General features: G+C 42.1%; 1 protein-coding gene across 2 annotated transcripts in view; it reads left to right on the top strand.

Moving 5' to 3' along the window:
* The window catches only part of FAM13A (family with sequence similarity 13 member A), an 86189-nt gene that overhangs the window by 48531 nt on the left and 16706 nt on the right, over nucleotides 1–20952 (top strand). The window contains exons 8-13 of one of the 2 annotated variants that reach the window (XM_084786983.1): nucleotides 6395–6542; nucleotides 15039–15243; nucleotides 15711–15849; nucleotides 16471–16552; nucleotides 17345–17565; nucleotides 18467–18577. In XM_084786983.1, the coding sequence (XP_084643109.1) occupies nucleotides 6395–6542; nucleotides 15039–15243; nucleotides 15711–15849; nucleotides 16471–16552; nucleotides 17345–17565; nucleotides 18467–18577 (906 nt within the window). The remainder of the gene's footprint in view (nucleotides 1–6394; nucleotides 6543–15038; nucleotides 15244–15710; nucleotides 15850–16470; nucleotides 16553–17344; nucleotides 17566–18466; nucleotides 18578–20952) is intronic. The other variant, XM_084786984.1, reaches the window with a different exon arrangement.

The following is a 20952-nucleotide window of genomic DNA, read 5'->3' on the forward strand; positions in this document are numbered from 1 at the left end:
TTTTTTTTTCATTTTTAACATACATTCTCTTGTTTCAGCATGCTGTGATTCATATAAATCACTTCCTAAAACTTCTAAAACAACAGTGGTTTCTCCATCTCGGGGATGAAAAGTCTACACTTTGTTAACCCTTTCTAGAATTTTTATTAGCATTCATTTAATTTCAAGTCTCCTTTAGCATCAGGCTGAGATGCCAAAATATGTATGTCCACAATGAACTCAGTTTGCAATTTATTTTCCAGTAAGATGAATTTGTTCCTGCTGACACTGTCTTTTAAGAATCTTCATTTTTTAAAAAAAAGAGTCTTCATTAACACTGTCAGTTCTATATGAGATTGCAAAGGTGTTTCGTGACTAGTGTTCTATTGGAATGAGGGACACTGACACTCAACCTCAGAGCTGTTCCCTATTTTATGAACAGACAGGCAGAGAGAAACCTCTAAGTTTGTTTCCTAATGTCACAATGCAGGCACGACAGTAGTTTTGCTTTTTCAAATATCAATTGGCTGCTTTAATTGTACCTTGGACAAAGTCCTGTCTTGAAAATGATCATAACCTTGAACCTTTATTGCATGCCCTTAAATTTTTGCTTTAATTATGCAACTAAATGTATCCAAAAAGAGGGTCTCTGAGAGTCTCAGATGCATACTGATCACCAAGAGTTTCACATTCCTTTCTTGAGAGGTTTGAATTAAAATTTTATGACACACAATGAAAAACATTCAGAGTCACTCCAAAATGTCACAAAAACAGGTAGCATTTCTCGAGGCAGGTCTTGGAGAGGTTGACACTTTAATAAAATATCTTTCCTGGGCTGTATGAAAAAGGGTGACAATTGTATTATAACTCATGGAGTACTTGCTCTTTCTTTCTAGAACTCATTGAAAATCACAGGTATCCATAAGAGAAAGCATCCTTACCACTCGTATGTCCATTTTTAAAATGTATGACGGAAATACGTTTTCAGAGTTGTGCTTACTACGGAAGTGTCTTATACATGAGGTCCTTCCATAAGCTATGCAATTTTCTTTAAAGGTTTATTTTTATTGTTTTAAATCATCTCTCTCTCTCTCTCTCTCTCTCTCTCTCTCTCTCTCTCTCTCTGTGTGTGTGTGTGTGTGTGTGTGTGTGTGTGTGTGTGTGTGTGTGCAAGTGGGTGCAGATGCCAATGGAGGTCACAGACATCAGATCTCTCTAGAGCTGGAATTACAGGCAGTTCTGAGCTGTCTGTTGTGGGTGCTGGGCACTGAACTTGGGTCCTCTGTAAGAATAGTAAGCACTCTTAATCACTGAGCCATCTCTCCAGCCCCAAGCTAAGCAATGTTATATTGTAAAAATATGTTAACATTTCATATAAAGTCTAAAATATCCAAACAATAAACTTACAGTGAATCTTTTTGCCATAGGAGTAAATCAAGCAAGAATTATTAGCCGTAGGGAAGGACATCACATTATCTGAGAGAGAGAATTGTATTTCAAAATTCTAAGCCAATGAAGTGTTAAATTCTTTCAAGACATTCTTATGTTCTTTATGCCCTCTAAGCTCACTGATTAAGAGTGATTACAAGCATACCTTTGATAACAAACAGGACATTCATTACAAAAGCCTATTTCCCCTTTTCTCATCTTGCCTTGAAAAAGTAATCAAATAAAAGAAGGAAAAGGGAAAAAAAAAAAAAAAAGAAGGGGAGAAGTTAAGGCTTGCCATGCAAGACTGAGAGCTGATTGTCCCATCACCTCACTGAAGAAACAGGATCGTCCGTGCTCAGCACACACTGCTGGTACTCATGCACACAGGAACCTTGGGGGATATGTTATGTCTATTTTCCTTTATTATCAGGCTAAACAGTAAATGTTGGTGTTTTCCTGCGTCTTCAGTTAATACTAGTTTTTTTTCCTGGCAATGGTCCAACAGTCTCTAGAATTCTCATTCCTCATTCTACCAAATCCTTAGCCATTTACCTAAATCCTGTTTGGAAATGGCACATAAACTGACCTGAAGGCGAGGAAGGGGCAGAGCAGAGACAAAACAAAAAACAAAAAAACAAAAAAACAAAACAAAACAAAAAAAAAAAAACCAGGCTCAGCCAAACAGGTGCAAGTCTCAACAATGATCAGACTGAGAGACTTAAGCTAATGGTTTGAGCCTGCGTGTGGAATGTCGCCGGAGGCCCAGGTGAGACAGCTGCCTGCATTAGCTCTCTGCCAGCCAGCGCTTTCCCTTGATAACTTCTATGACACCAGCACACTCAGCCACTCAATGTTTCTCCTCTACACAGGATTCTATTCCTTCAGCACTTGTGAGTTCCACTGCTCAGAACGCGCTACCTGTTCAATCACCATTTGCCAATGAGTAGGGAAAGGGGCAGCGGTAGAAACAGAAATCTGTGAGGCCTTACTTAGTGTGGGCAATCTGTGAAGCCTTACTTAGTGTGGGCAATCTGTTTGGATGTTTTTCATTTGTTCCTAACAACGAACCAAAGATGCCCAATCACAGAGAAAGGGAAGCTAAGGTTCGAAGAAGTGGACTCACAGGCCTTCACAAAGCAAAGCTGCTATTTAACTCAGGTCTCCACCCCCAGAACCCATCCTTAGCTGCCTCCTCTTCCGGGTCCTCTGTGCTATCCATTACACCACTAAGCAAAGACTCATTGTGTTTTCATGTGAGGCAGCATTTTGACAGAGGTGCAGGCATCTGAGCACAGTCTGACAATTCTCCACCTCATAGTATGAAAGATTTCTGAGTCGAGATTGTGCAATTAATTTACTTTCTGACTTAGCTGAAAATACTAAATGTGTACACAACAAAAGTTTAAACCAAAAATATTTTCGTATTTGAGACTGCCCTTGACGTGACAACCTGAATGGTCAAAGAGGAGAAACATAAGCAAATGGGCCGTGTTTGGCGTGCCTGTGATAAGCATTTCTAGAGACTGTGATCTGCTTTGCAAGGGGTCTCATCCAAGGTACCTACAGGAAGAGCCGTGTGTCTTCTTCAGCATGGCTGCAGAGCCCGAGAAGCCACCGAGCAGCAACCCACCATCACTGCTCCCTCCTGCTCAGTAGCCAGTTGTGCAACCCAAGTTTAGGAAAGCTCATCATCATCTGCATAGACCCATTGGGCCAAAAAATTAGGACTTAGCCTGCTAAGATAAGAGGACAAGCAATACAACCACATCAGGGATGGATCAGAGCCCAGCGAGACAGAGCCAAGTTGTACATGAGACCACGCTTGCATGGGCCAGGATAGGTGGAGGGAAGAGGAATGTGTCCAATGTTGTTTCAAAAGTCAACTTTAGTTATCCTAGCTTGCACTATGTGGGATGTCCTCTTCAACACCAAATGGTGTCCTTACTGGATTTCAGATACAGTGACTGCTTGTTATTCCTAAACCACATCAAAAACAGAAACAGCAAGGCCTCACTGCACAAAGCTCCATATGCTTACCTCCTTCTTCCCGATGTCAGCCCACTCCCTCACTTCCTTCGCACCGCTGCCTATATAGCGTTGTAGAAAAGAAGCCATACCTAGTCACTCAGTATAAAATAAGGCACCTCATCCACTGTCACTAATACCCCCTTTCCCTTGTTTAATCTCCAGAGATCTAATGGTATTTTTACTTTTTAAACTTTTCGTGATTCCAAGGTCAGTGGCACACACCTGTAATCCCAGCTGTCGGGGAGGCAGAGGCAGGCAGATCTTTGTGAGTTTGATGCCAAGCCTGGACTACAAAGTGAGTCCAGGACAGCCAGGGCTGTTGTTTTGTTGAAAAACAACACCAACAACAAAACTTTTGGTGACATATTTATTTTTATTTTCTGTGTAAGGATGCTTTGGCCACATATATGTCTGTGTACTGTGTGTGTGAAGTGACTATGGAGGACAAAGGCAGTCAGATCCCCTGGAACTGGAGTTACAGATAGTTGGAGGGTCCACGTAGGTGCTGAGAATGGAACCTGGGTTCTCTGCAGGAGCAACAGTGCTCTTAGCCCCATAATGATTTCTTAACTGATTCTATCATGTAACACTCAAAGGACATTTCATTTTGTCTTATGCAATTTTGCCAGTGTCTAAAAAAAAACTAGCACTGGAAAATCATTTATTGTTTGAACTAATGAGCACATTTCATGTTTGCGTGGTCTTTGAGGGGAGTGGCCAGCACTACTGTACCCTGAATTATACAGTCCTTAGCCTCATCATATGGGGTCTTTCATCCCTGCCTCTGCTTCTGGAACCCTTGTCATCTGCCTTCCACCTTTTCAACCTCAGGGCTGGCCACCCGGGAATTGCTAATGCAGTTGACCAACGGCAGACACACTGACATTTCTGCTGATTTGTTTTCACGGTACATAAATGAGTCCTGTCTTCTGATGTAACATGTTTTACCTCAGATTCAGCCATCCATGCCTTGTCTCCTACTCCTTGCTAGCAATATGGGGGCCTGGCTTCTTACTCATTGGTCTTTACCTGGTGCCGTATAACAACAGAAAGAATGGTGGCTTCTGCTTGGTTGTCTCTTTTTGTGTTGTAGGCTGTAGGCTTTGCTTATCATCTCTTAGATCTCTGTAAGAACCATAACAGAGGTTGAGAAATACTTATTTACTACATGCATCTTCTGTTCCTCTATCTTATACATTTATAGTCATACAAACTCACATGTTCACACACAACTGTGACTGATTGTCCCTAACACATCTGAAAGCTGAGGCCACTTAGGCTAAAGTTAGGGAACGAGTGACTTTTGTAATATGACTATTTCCCAGTAGACAGATCACACACTTTGAATATCCTAGAGCAGTGGTTGGGGTCACACATCGGATATCCTGCATATCAGATATTTACATTATGATTCATAACTAGCAAGATTACAGTTATGAAGTCGAAACAAAATAATGTCATGGTTGGGGGTCACCATCACGAGGAACTGTATTACAGGCTTGAAGCCTTAGGAAGGCTGAGAACCCCTGTCCTAGAGTGTAAGGTTGCCTTGGTGTTTTCCTGTGACGTTGCTACTCATCATGACCTTAGTGAAGTTTTATTTTGCTCCTAATGTTAAGAAAGGCCAATCCTCATGTTTCACTCAATGAAAACAGGACAGTAAAACAGCACTGACTAGTCCCATGGTGATCTCAAAGTGGGTCGTCAGCTACTAGAAGGAGCTGGAAGTCTTAAATAGCACTGTATTTTAGGTATAATAACAACATCTCCTACATTAATGAATTCACTTATGATTTCCAGATGTTCTCAGTTTTTTCAATTAATAATGGGGTAACTAAAAATAAATATTCAATTACTCCCAAAGAAAATATTTTGTCCAGATCTGTGATATTTGAAAAGCACATTTTCAAGTAAAAATATTTAAGTATGGTCACTTATGATTTTCTAAAGGCAAGAAGAGACATAACAGCTTAATTTACAATATGCCAAGAGACCAAGTTTAAAAAGACAATTTTCATGCAAACGAATTAATTTGAGTGCTATTTTAAACATAAGCACTTAGCTTAAATATCTGCCTTTTAGGGAAGGTTTTTCCCTTCCATCATATATCCCAGCCAGGGTAGGTGCTGTCTCTGGCAGAGACAAAATCAGCTTTAGTATTCAAGGTAGATGAATAAATAGAAAAACAATGACAATTGCATAGTTGTAAGATATAAATTACACATCTCTGACTTGCCAGCACTTTTCCTGGGAGGGAAGACTGTTCGCCCTGTAATCTTGGCTTCTTTTCCTGGTCTATTCCTCACTGCTAGCTGAGAAGAAACACCAAACCCGTGCCATTTGAATTTGCGCAACAATGTTTTAATACCCAGAGCGCCTCCATAAATAGTCTGTTCTCCCCCACACTCTGGAGAAAACAGCCCCATTTAATCGATCTAAGCCTGAGGGCTCAGAGGAGTGTGGTGGCCCGAGCTTCTGTCCCTGCCCTTGGAGGAATGTTTATCTAAGCGGCAAAGACACTGCTCACTGCTCGCCAGACACCCCGTGTTGCTGCCGCAGCCTTAGCAACGGAGGCCAGCTTTTTGTTGTTGTTTACCATCTGATGGGCCATGCTCCTTTAAGAAACATAAACTCCTTCTCCTCCTTCCCGGCCTTAGTCAGTAATCACTCACGACCTGTCAGCTGCCTGAAGTCATCTGGAGGAGCAGCCTAAGGAAATCATCTTGCCTCTCCCCCGTAAGAAGAAAAGTTAAAGGCTGGCAGATGGACAGTGGCTTTTTGCATGAGAGTAGCCAGATAGTGCCCAGGGGGCATCAAGCCCTGGTTTTAATTTCTGCAATGGAAGTGTTAGCAGCTGTGGCTTGGGAGGTTGCATTCAGAAGGCGTGGAGTCGCCGCAAATGTTTTTGCATTTTGGTGAACAGTAGCTGTGAGGGGACATTGTGCTGTTATTGCAGAGCCCCACAATGAAGATTCAGGAGCACCCCAGTATATCTGACACCAAACAACAGAGGAATCAAGAGGCTGATGATCAGCAGGAGAGCTTTGTCCCCGAAGTGCCCCAGTTGGACCTGACTGCATTGTGTGAGGAGAAGAACTGGGAAGGTAGGTGAACATCTTCCGTTTGGGTTTTGCATTGAAAAAGCATACATGAATAAGGGTGTGCAAGGCATGTGACTGCATGCCTGTGGGGATGAGAGTAAGCACCGTGCATGCAGGAGGAACTGGGGTTTCTATAAAAAAGAAAAAGTGGCTTAAAATTCTTTACCGGGCATAGGAACATGCAGTTTAGTGTTGCCAAGGGTAGTTGCAATACAAGAGAGGAAAATATGCATGCTCTTTGCCCTAGTCTTACGTTGCAGTGTATTTTTCACCCAACAAGAGTGCTGCCCTGCTTGTGGTATGCTGCAGAAAGCCAGGCACCCACCACCTCACCCACTAGCCCTCCTGCCTTAGCTGACCCCTAATACCTGTCAGCCACCCCACTATATCACCCATTTCCTGCAGTAGTACCCCTTCCAAGTTTTTAGAAGGATGTTTTTCTTTGCTTTTCTTCTATCTTTTAATGTATACATTTAAAAAAAAAAAAAGATCATGTTAACAAAGTATTAAGAACACTGAGTGAAAGCACTTCTTTGCTGAAGATCTCTGACATGGTTTTAGGTTTTGGTTTTTGTTTTCTAGAGCCTTCTGGTGAAAACATCAGAAATGTACTTTCAGGAAGAACTTAGCGTTGTCAAAACATTTCAGGGAGGGTCCTTCAGCAGTTCTCTAAGTTGCCCCCTTTATCCCTCTGTCTACACTGGAATCTGCGCCAGCACTCTACACAGTGTGTGTCTGAAGGCCACAGCCAGGGAGAAATGGGCTCCTGGCGTCAGTATGGCAGTGTACCTTAACAGAATGATTTAGCAGAGAGTCACAGCTATACCCTGCTCCCGTGGGTCTTCCCCGCCCCATCCTGCCCCACTCCTCTGTTTTCCGCTAGTGATCAAAAGTCCATCTGAAGAGACCACAGGGTGAAAGGCTGACCTACTTACTGTCCTGGCATACAGGGCTCCTTGAGAACAGATCGTTTTGTTTTCATTTTCCCTCCTGTAATCTAAGAAACCCTTTCTGGTTATTTTCATATAATTAGGCAGCAGATCTGAAATCCTGTCAGATCATTCCAGCTCAAAATACTCAGAGAACAAAAGAGGGCATGGTTGGCTTGCTTCATGCTAAATTTAACTGATCTATATTTGGATATTGATTGGTTCGTCAGTCATTTTTGACCACTTTGAAATAATGATATGTCTTTTTAATCTATAGATGGGCAACAATCTGCCTTCTCTGCTCTCAAGAGTCTCAGAGTGGTTACTGTTGCCCAAATAGAAGCCAAAGCAAAAATAAATAACTACTGTATTTGAGTTTCAGTGATGTAGGCTCTCATAAAGCTTTTAAATAAAAAGACAAATTTGGAGCCAGATTTCAAGTGAGCTAGTCTCTTTCTTGCCCCCCCCACCCCCCCCCCAGCCCCCTGCAAATAGCCTCAATTTGATTCTTTCTCTTGGTTAATAATTACAAATTTAAATTGTTCTCTCAACAAACATAGCCTAGAAAAAATCTGAATACGCTCTCCAGAGTGGTTGAAAGGCAATTTAGAGTTTCTTAGAAATCATCCCACTACTTTAAAGATTTTTTTTTTCCGTAGTATAGAAATGTGGAGGAAGTAGTATCTTACTTAGAAGGGTGGACAGGGTGTTTTCCAAAAGGTTATTGGAAAAATACAACTTACAGGCTGGCTTGGGCAAAAGACTTGTGTTGGCAAATCGCTGTGACTCTTCTTTTTCTCCTCATTACATTTGCCTTTGGTGTTGGACTCCTACACCTTTAAAATCTACAGGGATTTAGTTTTCAAGGTCATTCTGGCTGCTTGGTTACTGTTCTCGATATCCTTTTTAAAATCACATACTTTAATTTCCAAGTTGTTTTATAATAGGAACATGGCCGTAGATATAGTAAAAATAAAGGAACCAATGTGCAAAGCTATATTAAAATGACAGCAGTAAATTTGACCTTACTTCTAGCTTCAGTAAGAAATGGAAATTTTTTTTAGTAGCAAATAAGCTTCCCACTAGTTTAAGTTGCGCACACAAAAGCCAGGCAACAAAATATAAAGATGGAAGTTATAATCCGCAAACGGGGCAGAACAGTATCCAATCTCAGCCTCTGATCCCTGGCCCCAGCCACTGTGTGGAGGGACACTCTGGGTTTGGGTACCTCCTCCCTGGCCTGTGCCATTGGTCACAGTCTGATGTGGAGCCAGGAAGGGTCACCTGATGTAGGGTGGCGTAAATGGCTGTGGTGGAAGGCCTGGCAGTGTGCATCTCAGAAATAATGTACTCCAAGTTCTTAAGCTTAGGATCAAAGAAACAATGAAAGGGATTAAAATAGGAAGTAGATTCCATAGTCTCCAGAGGGAAACCTTTGAAAAGTAAACATGGGATCCATCTCACCCTGCTGATTGGCCTGTAATCTACCATGCCTTCACATTTTAAGGCACATCATGTAATCCGCCATGCTGTTATCCTTTTTGGTGTTAGGGTTTCAATTCTCCAAAGTTAAGTGAATACACAAATCAAAGGCATTGGTCTGATATAGAAAGTTAATTAGAATTGTGTAATTAAACTGTTACTAAATCCCGTGCATGCTGACTTGGATAAGATTTAAACACCCAACTCTATTTTATTTGCCTTGAAATTAGGCTTAAAGAGTACTGTAACCTGGGAATGGCGGCTCATATTTGCCATGCCAATGTGCAGAGGCTGAAGCAGCAGAATTACAGCGCTGAGGCCAGCCTATGCTACAGAGTAGCCTTGAGCTCAAGATCCTCTGACCTCAGAGTCCCAAGTGCTGGCATTACTGGTGTGAGCCTCCACAAACAGCTATCAGGACATTTTTTTTAAAGGCCACAAAATACTTAATTTTTCTCACTCATTACTTACAACAGACAACAATTTTGACGAGAGATTCCCTATAAGAGTCATGAAGATGGCTTAGTAGGTAAGGGCATGTATTGTTCTTTCTGAGGACCCGAGTTCAACTCCCACCACACACATTAACAGCTTGCAACTGCTTGTAACTCCAACTACAGGGGATGCTCCTAACCTCAGGCACATGCACATGTAACCACATACACACATGTACATGTAAATAAATAATTTAAAAAATATATTTTTTTAAAGTCATGAGGAAGGCCTGGTGAGATACCTCAGTGGGTAATGGCGGTTGTCATCAAGTCTGATACCCTGAGCTCAGTCCCCAGAACTTACATCGTGGAAATAGAAAACCAATTCCCACAAGTTGTTCTCTGCCCTCTACATGTACACCGTGACACACACAACAAAATCAATCAATCAGTCAGTATTTTAGAAGAATCGTGAAGAAGCAAGTGATCTTAAAAAGATCTCCAGTCGAACCCTCCCATTGTACAGTTGAGAAAGCTGAGCATCTCCTAACTTCTAGCCCATACTCCAAGCAATGCTAGTCAGACATCCCATCAAACAGAGTAAGAAACCAAACTCTTGGGTTCATATCCTGGCCCTGCCACTTGATCAGTTTTATGGGCAAATTGGGAACGCTCTCTCCGTTTTGCCTTGATTCCATTATCTTTGTGTAGATGTAACCACAATAGCAAATAGTAATTACTAATGAATATATTCACTGTTTAGCAAAGATTAAATGAGCTAATATCTGCTGTCCTCTACTTGCTATGGGCACCATTATAAGTGTTACTGCTTTTCTCTCCCACAAACATATCTAAATATTCATTGGGAGAAAATTAAATACATTTGCCAATTCTGCTCACTCACACCAAAACCTCCATCCTTTTCTTTGTCGCATGCTAGGCCCTAGATTGGGAAATGCTGCACTTGAAGAGACAGCAGCTGGGCTCCTGGCACGGTCTTGAAGATAGCTTTCTCTAAGACATGTAAGGAATAAAACAGAGTCAGGGTGGTACATGTGTAATAAACGATCTATAACTATGTGTAAATGTGGGTCAGAATCACCTCAAAAGACACTGTTCGTCTTGGTTAAAGTCGTCAGCCCTATTCTGTTCAACACACTTACCAATAATGTAAGCAGGCCTATTGGGGACCTGCTTCTTAACTTTGCAGATAGAGGCAAAACAAAATTAAATTTGGAGTTGATAAAGCTGACTGCTAAGGTTCCTTATGTATCTGATAGTTTGCAAGACTTTTTGAACAACTGAGTAAGACTAACATTGTTCTCAGGTTAAATTTTAGAACATTAAAAAGAATTTACGAAAGTCATCCCTCCCGGGTGGCCTCTATCGTCCCATGTCTAGCCCCTCTTTGAACATCTGAGAGGAGTCATGACATCATGCCAAGCAGTAAGGCACTAAATAATATAGTTGGAAAAGAAGCATGGGAAGTATCATCTCTCTTAATTTTGTCCAGATTTCTTTTAAATGAGTCGTTTCAGTAATCAGTTTCTTTTATACAGCCAATGGCTCCAGCCAGATTAGCAGAGCGCAGCTGTCACGATGCCCTGCACCATTTTTGCTCAGGAAGGAACTCCTTGCTGTGATGGCTTGATTCTCTTTATGACCCTGTGTGCTGTGGAGTCTGCACTAGGATTCCTCAGAACCTATTCTATTCTTATCGCTTACATAGCAGGGACACACACAGTTTTTGTATTTGTTCTTTCTGAAGACCTGCTGTAGTGTCAAATGACCTGAATGAATTAATTTTTAATAATAAAAATGGCACGATTACACCTAAAGTTCATTGTGAGTGTACCAAAGGGATTTTTTATCTGAAAATGAAAATGTGCTTATTTTGTGTCCTGCTGTTTGAGAAAAATCTAGTATGAAGACTCATGTCTTCTCTGTTGCCCCTTTAAATACGTTTGGGGTTTTTTTTGTTTTTTGTTTTTTTCAATACGGTTGCTTCAATGTTCTAGAGTTAATGACTAAATATAAAGTATTTTTTTCAAGAAGCTATTAGAAATGGCTGGTGATGCATCCTCAAACCTTGCTTTCTACAGAGCAGTGTAATTGACATAGTATGTACCACAGTGTGCACGGCAGTTACTTGGTTTCCTTGTTGAATGACAACTAGAAAATGTAAGTAACAATATTTCAGACTAAAATATGGAAATGGTAGTATTGATTCTTTTTTTTTTGTTGGCTTGTTTTTTGTTTTTTGAGACAGCGTTTCTCTGTTTAACCCTAGCTGTCCTGGACTCTCTTTGTAGACCATGCTGGCTTTGAACTCACAGCAATATCCTGCCTGTGCCTCCCAAGAGCTGGGATTAAAGTCCTGTGCCACCTCGCCCAGGGGTAGTATTGATTCTTTAGTTTATGAGATACATACTACGTGCCAGTTTGTGACTTTCTCAAATGGACCTTTAAGTCTGAGACTGCGCAGAAGGGAGAAATGGGTGGCGATCACATGAGTGCTCCATTTTGTAGAACTGGGGAGCTATCCACTTCTGTTCCACCCGTGGAACTATGATGCAACATTGCTCTTTATTTTGTTAAAGCTAAAATTCACAATGACTTTACATTATGAATTTCTTTTTTTTCTTTTTTTTGAATTTTTTATTAATTTATTCATATTACATCTCAATGGTTATCCCATCCCGTGTATCCTCCCATTCTTCCCTCCCTCCCATTTTCCCCTTACTCCCCTCCCCTATGACTGTGACTGAGGGGGACTTCCTTCCCCTTTATATGCTCATAGGGTATCAAGTCTCTTCTGGATTTCTCTACCCTACTTCTATGGGTTAGTAGGAAAATGCTAGAATTTCCTCAGGATGTATTAAGATGTTTTGTTTGTTTGTTTATTTGTCTTTGAAATAATTGATCAGGGACAGAGACAAAATAAAGCTGTATTAAACAAGAGAATGGATAGATAGGTTCAGGTTAGCTGCCAAACACCACTCTTTTTGTTTTTTCCTTTAAAGATTTATTTATTATGTATACCGTTGTATGCCTTCAGGCCAGAAGAGGGCACCAGATCTCATTATAGATGACTGTGAGCCATCATGTGGGTTGCTGGGAGTTGAACTCAGGACCTCTGGAAGAGCAGCCTGTGCTCTTAACCTCTGAGCCATCTCTCCAGCCCACCAAACATCACTCTTAACTCAATCTGTTTATAATGAATTCATGATCATAGAGACCAAATGGTGGAGAACTCAAAGATGTTTTCATTGTAGAAAATGTATTCTGCTGAATTAAAGGTCGGATTGAGGGTTTCAGGATCAAAAGTAAGACTTTTTCAAACTGTATTTCTTTTTTTTCTTGGTGAATAGAAATGTCAAGCTGACTAGAGCGCTTTTGTGCCCACATTGACATTATACTTGGTTTTTATCAAAGTGTTGGGTCCTCACAAAGCAACTTCCCCTCCCCTTGCTGTTTACTCCTCTGAGGAGAAGTTATGGCTGCTTTGGCCACCTTAACCCTTTCCCAGTCTGGCTGAGTTGATTTTTGTCTTAGGAGATAAAAGATGCAATCTGGTCAATCTAACAATCACAGTTTCTGCAACTTAACACTAAAGTTCACATTTCCCTCCGAGATTCCTTTCTCCTGAGTCCTTTCTTCTGAGGTGCTTTTCATCCTTTTGTGTTGGCAGAGAATAAGCTGCTCAGGCCTGAAACCTGTTACTTAGCACACACACAAAACTGATACCCTTAGTCCAAAGAAAGAGATGTTTGTCTCTGGGCTTAGCCACATGCGTTGTCTCATGTTTTGAGCCTTGATAAACAATCTTTTTTTTTCCTTGAACATTTTTATTTTTCAAAATATGTATCTGTGTTCCCAGATAACTTGAGTTCCTTTAAATTTTGCAAGATTTGTTCTTTATGACATAGTATTTTCAGTGAACATGTTTATCTTCCTGTTATACTGTGAAGTCTTCCCCAACGTTCAGGCAGTGGTCACTGCTTTTGTAGCTGTGGCACATTCTAAAGCAAATACTGACTTAGAAGTTAGAAGGCACGCAGACCCACTCTTTCCACTGACTGGGGGCTTGTCCTTAACTTCCTTACCTCTCAATGGCCCTTATCTCTCAGCAGCCTGGGATCAGTAGTTCTCAAACATGATAATCACATGTGAACTTGAATTGTTTGGGCAGCTTTTAAGTGTTTGCATGATCTTGTATACACACACTGGTGTGGGCATGTGGGTGTACATGTGTGTACATGTTTGTTGGTCTACCTGTCAGTCATGTCTGGACCATTACTTGAATACACTGTGTATGGGATGGATTGAGGATTTGTGTGTTGATACTTGTTAATTGTTCCCGTGGGTTACTGTAGATATCTACCAGCGGTTCGATATTAAAAGCAATTACCTTGGCTCTGACCTTGTAGGAATGTAATCTGCTCTTTCTAAACACAAAGCTTAAGCACATTTGTTCCATATAGCTGCATACATTTTCAATCTTCATATTGAAGGAGCAACTAGGTGTTCTGTGGTTCAAACTTTAGGAACCCTAGAGTGTAAGATCATGGCAAGTACTAGCCTTACGGAAGTCACTAAACATTTTAAGTGCAGTTGAAGCCTTTAAATGAAGAGTATTAGAAGTGGAAGACAGTGTGCCATCCAAGATTCACTTTGAAAAATTTTAAATATAGTTTTAAAACATTTCTTAATATTTATTTATATTGTCTGTCGGTGGAGGGGCGGGGTGTTGTACCTTTGCTTTAGTGAAGATGTGGAGCTCAGAGAGCAATTTGAGAAATTGGTTCTCTACTTCCAACATACGGGTTCCGGGCACCAATTCAAGTCATCAGACTTGGTGACAAGGGCCTTTACCCACTGATCCATTTTGCTGGGGCAACAGTTGTTATTTTTTTCCAACTAAAGAAAGGAATACTTTGAAACAGGCCTTGTAATAAATAGAAATAAACACTGCCTTCTTATCCTGTAAAATAAAAGGTCAGGATTTTGTGCTGGTTTTTTCTTACTTGCTACCTAAAAATAATTTGTATGGAATTGGCTTCTATAAGGCTTTTTCCTCTCTTCATAGTTTATGTGTGTTTCCTCCCCCTCCTCTTGGGTACCTTCTGAAATTACAAGTGCAAAGCACAGCCAGAAGCATGCTAATCCTGTGTGCTAGGCAGAGGCATGCACAGCCAGAAGCATGCTAATCTTGTGTGCTAGGCAGAGGCACAGGGTGAATTCTTACCAAATGACCCAAACAGAGGTTGTAAACCCTTGGTAAATAGGATCAAGGCCGCCTAACATGGCTCTTTAGTTGTCAGGATTGCCAGGGTGCTGTGTGCACCCCTAACACACTTATGGCTCTTCCAGTGGTGCTCCTGCATGGAAAGGTTTCTACCACTTATCTATTGAGGAAATTAGAATTATATGCAATTGGATATGTGTCTTCCAGGCTGTTCTTTGGGGCAGCCCTAGCAAGTTCTGGTTTGAGAGCAAGTGGGAATGTGGTACAGTGGTGATTTCAGTTCGACATAGTGCCTATTCTGCACATTAGAGATGAAGTGAGAAACCATCCGATAGGGATTCAGGAAACCTGGGTAACAATGCTTTCAAGACCAATGTTAACCTGTTAAACCACGTCTGTTTTCCAGAACCCATCCCTTCCTGGCAGCAAGAGAATGTAGACCCTGATGAAGTCCGCCTCTCCCCGCAGGCGGGGCGTCTGATTCACCAGCTTCTAGATGAGGACAGCGACCCCATGCTGTCCCCCAGGTTCTACGCCTATGGGCAAAGCAGGCAGTACCTGGATGACACAGAAGTGCCTCCTTCTCCCCCCAATTCCCACTCTTTCATGAGGTTCGTTCTGTGTTCCTGATAAGCAACTGCATAGAGCAGATAGAATGGCACTGATGGCTATTTCATATAGTAAAAATTAAGTTGGGCATCTGTGGAGAGGCACACCTAAATCTCTCCATCACAGTGCACAGGCTGTGCTGGAGTCTCCACTGACACTGGGGCTCAACTGCAGAGTTCATTTTGAATTCCAACTAGCACTTCCTTTCGAAAGCTCCGTCACATTTAACAGTTAGGCCTGTGGTCAGCCTCAGATTGTTTCGATGATAATGAAAGGTTATTTAATAGCTTATTTAATAGGTGGCATATGCAGAACTCAAAGGCAGAAGATGCACCTATCTGCTTGGCTTTTAATCAAAGGGCAGAGGATGCTTTCACTCCTCTGTGCCATATACTCTCAGATCCCATAGGACCTCCCCATAGTTCTTGGTCATTCACGGGGCAACTAACCCAGGCCATGCTCTTCGCAGGAGGCGAAGCTCTTCCCTGGGCTCCTACGATGATGAGCAGGAGGACCTGACACCTGTGCAGCTCACCAGAAGGATTCAGACCCTTAAAAAGAAGATCCGGAAGTTTGAGGACCGGTTTGAGGAGGAGAGGAAGTACAGAGTGAGTTCGCACAGGGTCTCCTCAGCCTAGCACGCCCTAGCAGTTCTCCACCTGTGGGTTGCATATCAGATATCCCGCATGTCAGATAATTACATTACCTTTCATAAGAGTAGCAAAATTACAGTTATGAGGTAGCAACAAAAGAATTTTGTGGCTGGTGGGGGGGGGGGGAATCACCACAACATGAGGAACGGTATTAAAATTGTCCATTACAGAGTGCACTTCCTGACTGCATTAGGAAGGTTGAGAACCACTGATGTGGAGGATACCCAAAACTGATGCAAGAAGGGAATTTTATTTGTTGGGCTAAGATTTGATTCAACTTTATCTTCCACAGTTTTCTCCATGCTAGGCTCCCTTCCATTGTTGGCTCTCTCTCTCTTAGTTTCCCAAGCCAGTGGCAAGAGGGCGTTTTTCATGGCAGTTACAGTATAAGCCCACAAACTCTTCCGCTTCCGGCTTCATTAGCTTCATAAGCTGAAGCATACAAGTACCAGAAAAGGGGATACAGCCCCCACAGGGCTCCATGATCACAAAGACCCAGGGTTTTGCCCTCAAGGAAATCTATGGGAGTATGAGAAACAAGCAGTAAAATATTTACTCCAGGTTTTCTTTTCCCAGCCCTCCCACAGTGACAAAGCAGCCAACCCAGAGGTTCTGAAATGGACAAATGACTTGGCCAAATTCCGGAAACAGCTTAAAGGTAAGTGAAGCTCTGTGGACATAAAGGCATAGCCTGTGTGCGACAAGCCGGAGACAAGTCCCTTGTGTCCTGTGGCGTATCACCCTCGCAGTGTCCCAGGCCTGAGGAAGCTTCCCAGGTCTCCCAGCTCTTTACTGAACACCATCCCAAGGCTTTGTAAAGCCTCACATCCCAAGACAAGCAGACCAGACACGCTACGAATTCCTCAATATGTCTTCAATGCCACACACCCCTAGAAGGATGGTTTCGCATCAGCACTTCTAAGCGCCTATTTAATCTAAAGTTGCACTCACTGGAGTGTTAGAAGGCATCTTATCAGAGACAAATCTGAAGAAGGTTAGTCCTCTTTCCCTCGTACTTAAGGAGAGTCACAGCAATGATTAGATGCAATGATTAGATTGGGTATGCAGATTGGATGAAAAGCAGTGGCCGCTGTCTGGCTTTAGATCAGCCCATCTATGTGTGCGAAGGGAATGCATTTGAAATGCTTCTGTCCATTGCCGACATCAGATGCTAAGCCAAGGAAGCCACAAGTCAGGTGCTAAAATCTAAAACTGTCCCAAGGATTAGAGTTTGGGAAACATTTCTGAAGATCCAGGAAGAGTGTATTACAGTTTGGTTTATGTAATGATCCAGGGATTTCCACTTATACTATAATTTCAATTCTATCCAGAAAAAAAAGAAAAAAAAAAAAAAGACATGGCTAAGCAGTTATCACCATGACCGTCAAATCAGTGTGTGTTCAGCAGACCTCAGTCTTATGTATCTCTGTTTCTAAATCTAATTGCCTAGAGTCAAAACTAAAGATCTCTGAAGAGGACCTCACCCCTAGGACAAGGCAACGAAGCAACACGCTTCCCAAGAGTTTTGGTTCTCAACTGGAAAAAGAGGATGAGAAGAAACATGATCTGGCAGATAAAGCCATCAGGCCCAGCGTTGAGGCCACACTGGACTGCATACAGAGGAAGCTCCAGGAGAAGCGAGTGGAGGCCAGCCGTCCTGAGGACATTAAGGTGTGATGCTGTTAGAGAGCCTGAGGCATCTGCCCTCAGGGCAGCCAACACGGAGCAAACACGGGCCACACAGATTGGTGTTGATACCTTTACCACACTTATCATCTGCTCAGCTCACTTTCCAGCTAGGACATACTGGGCTCTGCTGCTGTCTCCTGGCATTACAACATAAAGCCCGGTGAAAAGGGGGAAGAGACCAAGGGATTAGGGCATGTCAGATGAGCCCCACAAGCACAATGATATCTTTTAAAGCTTCCCACCCGTGTGGAGAAGCGTATGAAAGATGCAGTGTTTTAACGGTGGGTACTCTGGTTTCTGACTATAAACGGAAAGTAGATTGTTCTATTGACTCTTTGTAAAATAAACTTATTGAGGCTGAGGAGATGGTTCAGCGGATAGGGACACTGGCTGCTCTTCCAGAGGACCAGGGTTCAATTCCCAACACCCACATGGCAGCTCCCTACTTACTATCTGTTACTTCAGTCCAGGGGTCCTAACACCCTCACATAGACATACATTCAGGCAAAAGACCGCTGATGCACATTAAGTAAATAAATAAGTGAACTGATTGACGTTAATACATGGCTTGAGTCTCTAAGCAGAGGGATTACAATCAAACCTCTAGGAGCATGTAGCCTATAACTGAGGTATTGCCGGGTCCGTTAAGCTCAGTCTACATCTTCACTGTGCCTTTCCTGCCATGTGAGTGTTCCTGGCAGCCCATGACAATGGTGCACTGCACTCTATGTTTCTGGTGGGAAGTCAAGAGGCCCTCATTCCTAGGTGAGCTTTGAACAGTGCATTTTAACTCTTCCTTTAGAGGAATGTGGCTAAACTGAGAAGTTAGAGTATGCACAAATGCTGTCCCCATGTTTGATTTCTCACCACTGTGTTTATACAGGATATGACCAAGGACCAGATTGCTAATGAGAAAGTGGCTCTGCAGAAAGCCCTGCTATACTATGAAAGCATCCACGGGCGGCCGGTATGTGATGCACCAAACCTCACTGGGGTCAGTTGTCTGGTTTGGAATGTTTCTACAATTTAGTTCCATCCAGGAAATAGAAGCTCTAATACATGCTTTTTTTCCCCCCTTGTACTAGACAGGCAGCCTATTGTATATTCATGCCATACTTAAGTGTTTTGAAGGCTTGGCCAGTAGAGTTCTGTTAGACATTGAGTCTTGAATCAGGTCTTGAACATGTCTGAATTTCAACAAAAGTTAGTCTGCAACTAGACTTAAGTCTCTAGTGTTCTGCTGAAGGGGAGGAGAGGTGAAGGGGGGAGTATGAAGATGTTAAATTTCTGAAGTAAGGAGACCTCCTGCCCAAGTCAGTACCTATATGCTGCAGCTGATGCTAGGCTTCCATAACCGTATTATGAAGGGACTGTGCTGCAGGACATAGCCAACGTTTATACTCTTTATAGTCTTCTGTTCAGTTGGCAAGAAAAAATGCAGGAACAACAGCAATTCCTACAGGCAGGTATATGGAAGCATGAAATTTAGATTCACAGATTTTTTCTTTTTTATGAAGACCCCAAAAGCAGGACTCTTCAACTCTGTCCTAACTACTAATTTAATAAATGTAATCTTTTCTTCTGAATGATGTTCTTTTTAATATGGAAGCTTCTAGAATGATATATTAAACTCTTTTTAAAACAAGTCACGGTATCAAACTAGGTTCTTCAGGAGATAGGCAGAGGTTCTTCAGGAGATAGGCAGACGTTCTTCCACAGAGCTAACCCCCCAATCATGTGTTTCGTGGGAGGTGAGGATTCTGGGTGTTGTTTACTTAACAGTGAACCTAATCCTCAGTGGCCGGCACAGAACCTGTCACACAGCGTAAGCCCAGGGAGTTTCCACAGAAGGCATCCTAAATTGCATTTTGGTTCTCAATATATCAGTGTGTGTGTGTGTGTGTGTGTGTGTGTGTGTGTGTGTGTGTGTGTAAGTAAAATTCTGGTCTGGGCACTGATTCATTTTGCTGGACTGTTCTTGCAGTGGAAAAGTACTGGAACTCTAGGATAATGTTCATGTTTCAGCCAAGTTTTGTTTCAGTTTTTTTTTTTTTAATAAGGCACTGAACCAAAGAGTAAGTGCTCCAGAGTTCAAGGATTGTGAAATTTTGTCTTTCGGTACTGGAGTAGTCAGGGTGGGGAGAGGCAGAGCTGAACTGCCTTGAACAGATAGAGCCCCTGTGCCACAGAAGCTTAGAATCCTAAGCGTAGAATTTGTGGCCACCAGGAGGCTTCAGTGACACTGTTTCCCCCTTTGCATACTTCTTCCGCTTCTGTGGATTGTAGTTAGAATACGGACTGACTCCTTTGACTTCCTGGCCTGCGCCTCCCACCCTGGAGAGCACACAGCTGCACTCTAATTGGAACAATCTTACCTATTGGGTCACTAGTTTGTGTGGTGGAGGTGTTGGGATTTTGTTGTTAGGTTTGTGATTGTGTGTGTGTGTGTGTGTGTGTGTGTGTGTGTGTCTTTAAGTTGGGAAGATTTTCTTCCCATCTGTCCTTCAATCCCCAGTGCAGACTCTGTGACACTGTGAGGCTCAGAAATGTAGGAACGCTGAACTTGCTTGGCTGACCTGGGGCTGTTTAAGTAACCACTTGAACTTTTGGTACTTGGTTGAGAGATATCTGTTTTGGGTTGTCTTGGCAGTAAAGAGATTAGAGACACACAGAGACATTTATACATATACTGACTGTGTAAACTCAAAACAGAGGAAGTAAATAGCAGCTTTGGGGTTGCATAGTTAATGACAGCTCTCACTGCCACTACAATCCCATGGTTCCTCTTTCCTGCCTGCTTGACATGACACGATTACAGTGGTGCAAAGAGTGTACTCTTTTTACCTGTCTGTTATTACATATACAAAGCGTTAGTCTTTTGTCTTGCCTTATTCTCTTTCAGATAGATCAAGACTTAAGTATCTCACAGGGTAGAGAACAAATATTAATGTTATTTTTCACTGATCTCAGATCTCTCTGCCTCTTGCTGGAATCCAATGCTCTAACCTCAGGAAAAAAAAAAAAAAGAAAGAAAGAAAGAAAGAAAACTTCCCTTCATAAACAGCTAGCCTGAAAATCAAAGAAAACTTTGATTTTTTTTTTTTTTAGATTTGTGCTATAGTTAACCCTAACCTATAAATACAATTAGACAAAAAAAAAAAAATACATATATTTCCAATGCCAGGCTGTTGTTCTAAGTACCTTTATCTCATAGAGTAGATGTTCAGAACTCACGCATTTTTCTAAGTCTGCAGATTCCAATTTAACAGGCCATTGAGCATCAGGATCATAGCCAAACAGTCATGTGCTACACAGTGCTCAGCAAAGCCGTTTGTTTTAACAGAGCTAGCTCTCTGTGGGTGGACATGT

Source organism: Acomys minous (assembly GCF_964271855.1).
Source record: "Acomys minous genome assembly, chromosome: 6".
In the NCBI taxonomy this organism is placed as follows: Eukaryota; Metazoa; Chordata; class Mammalia; order Rodentia; family Muridae; genus Acomys; species Acomys minous.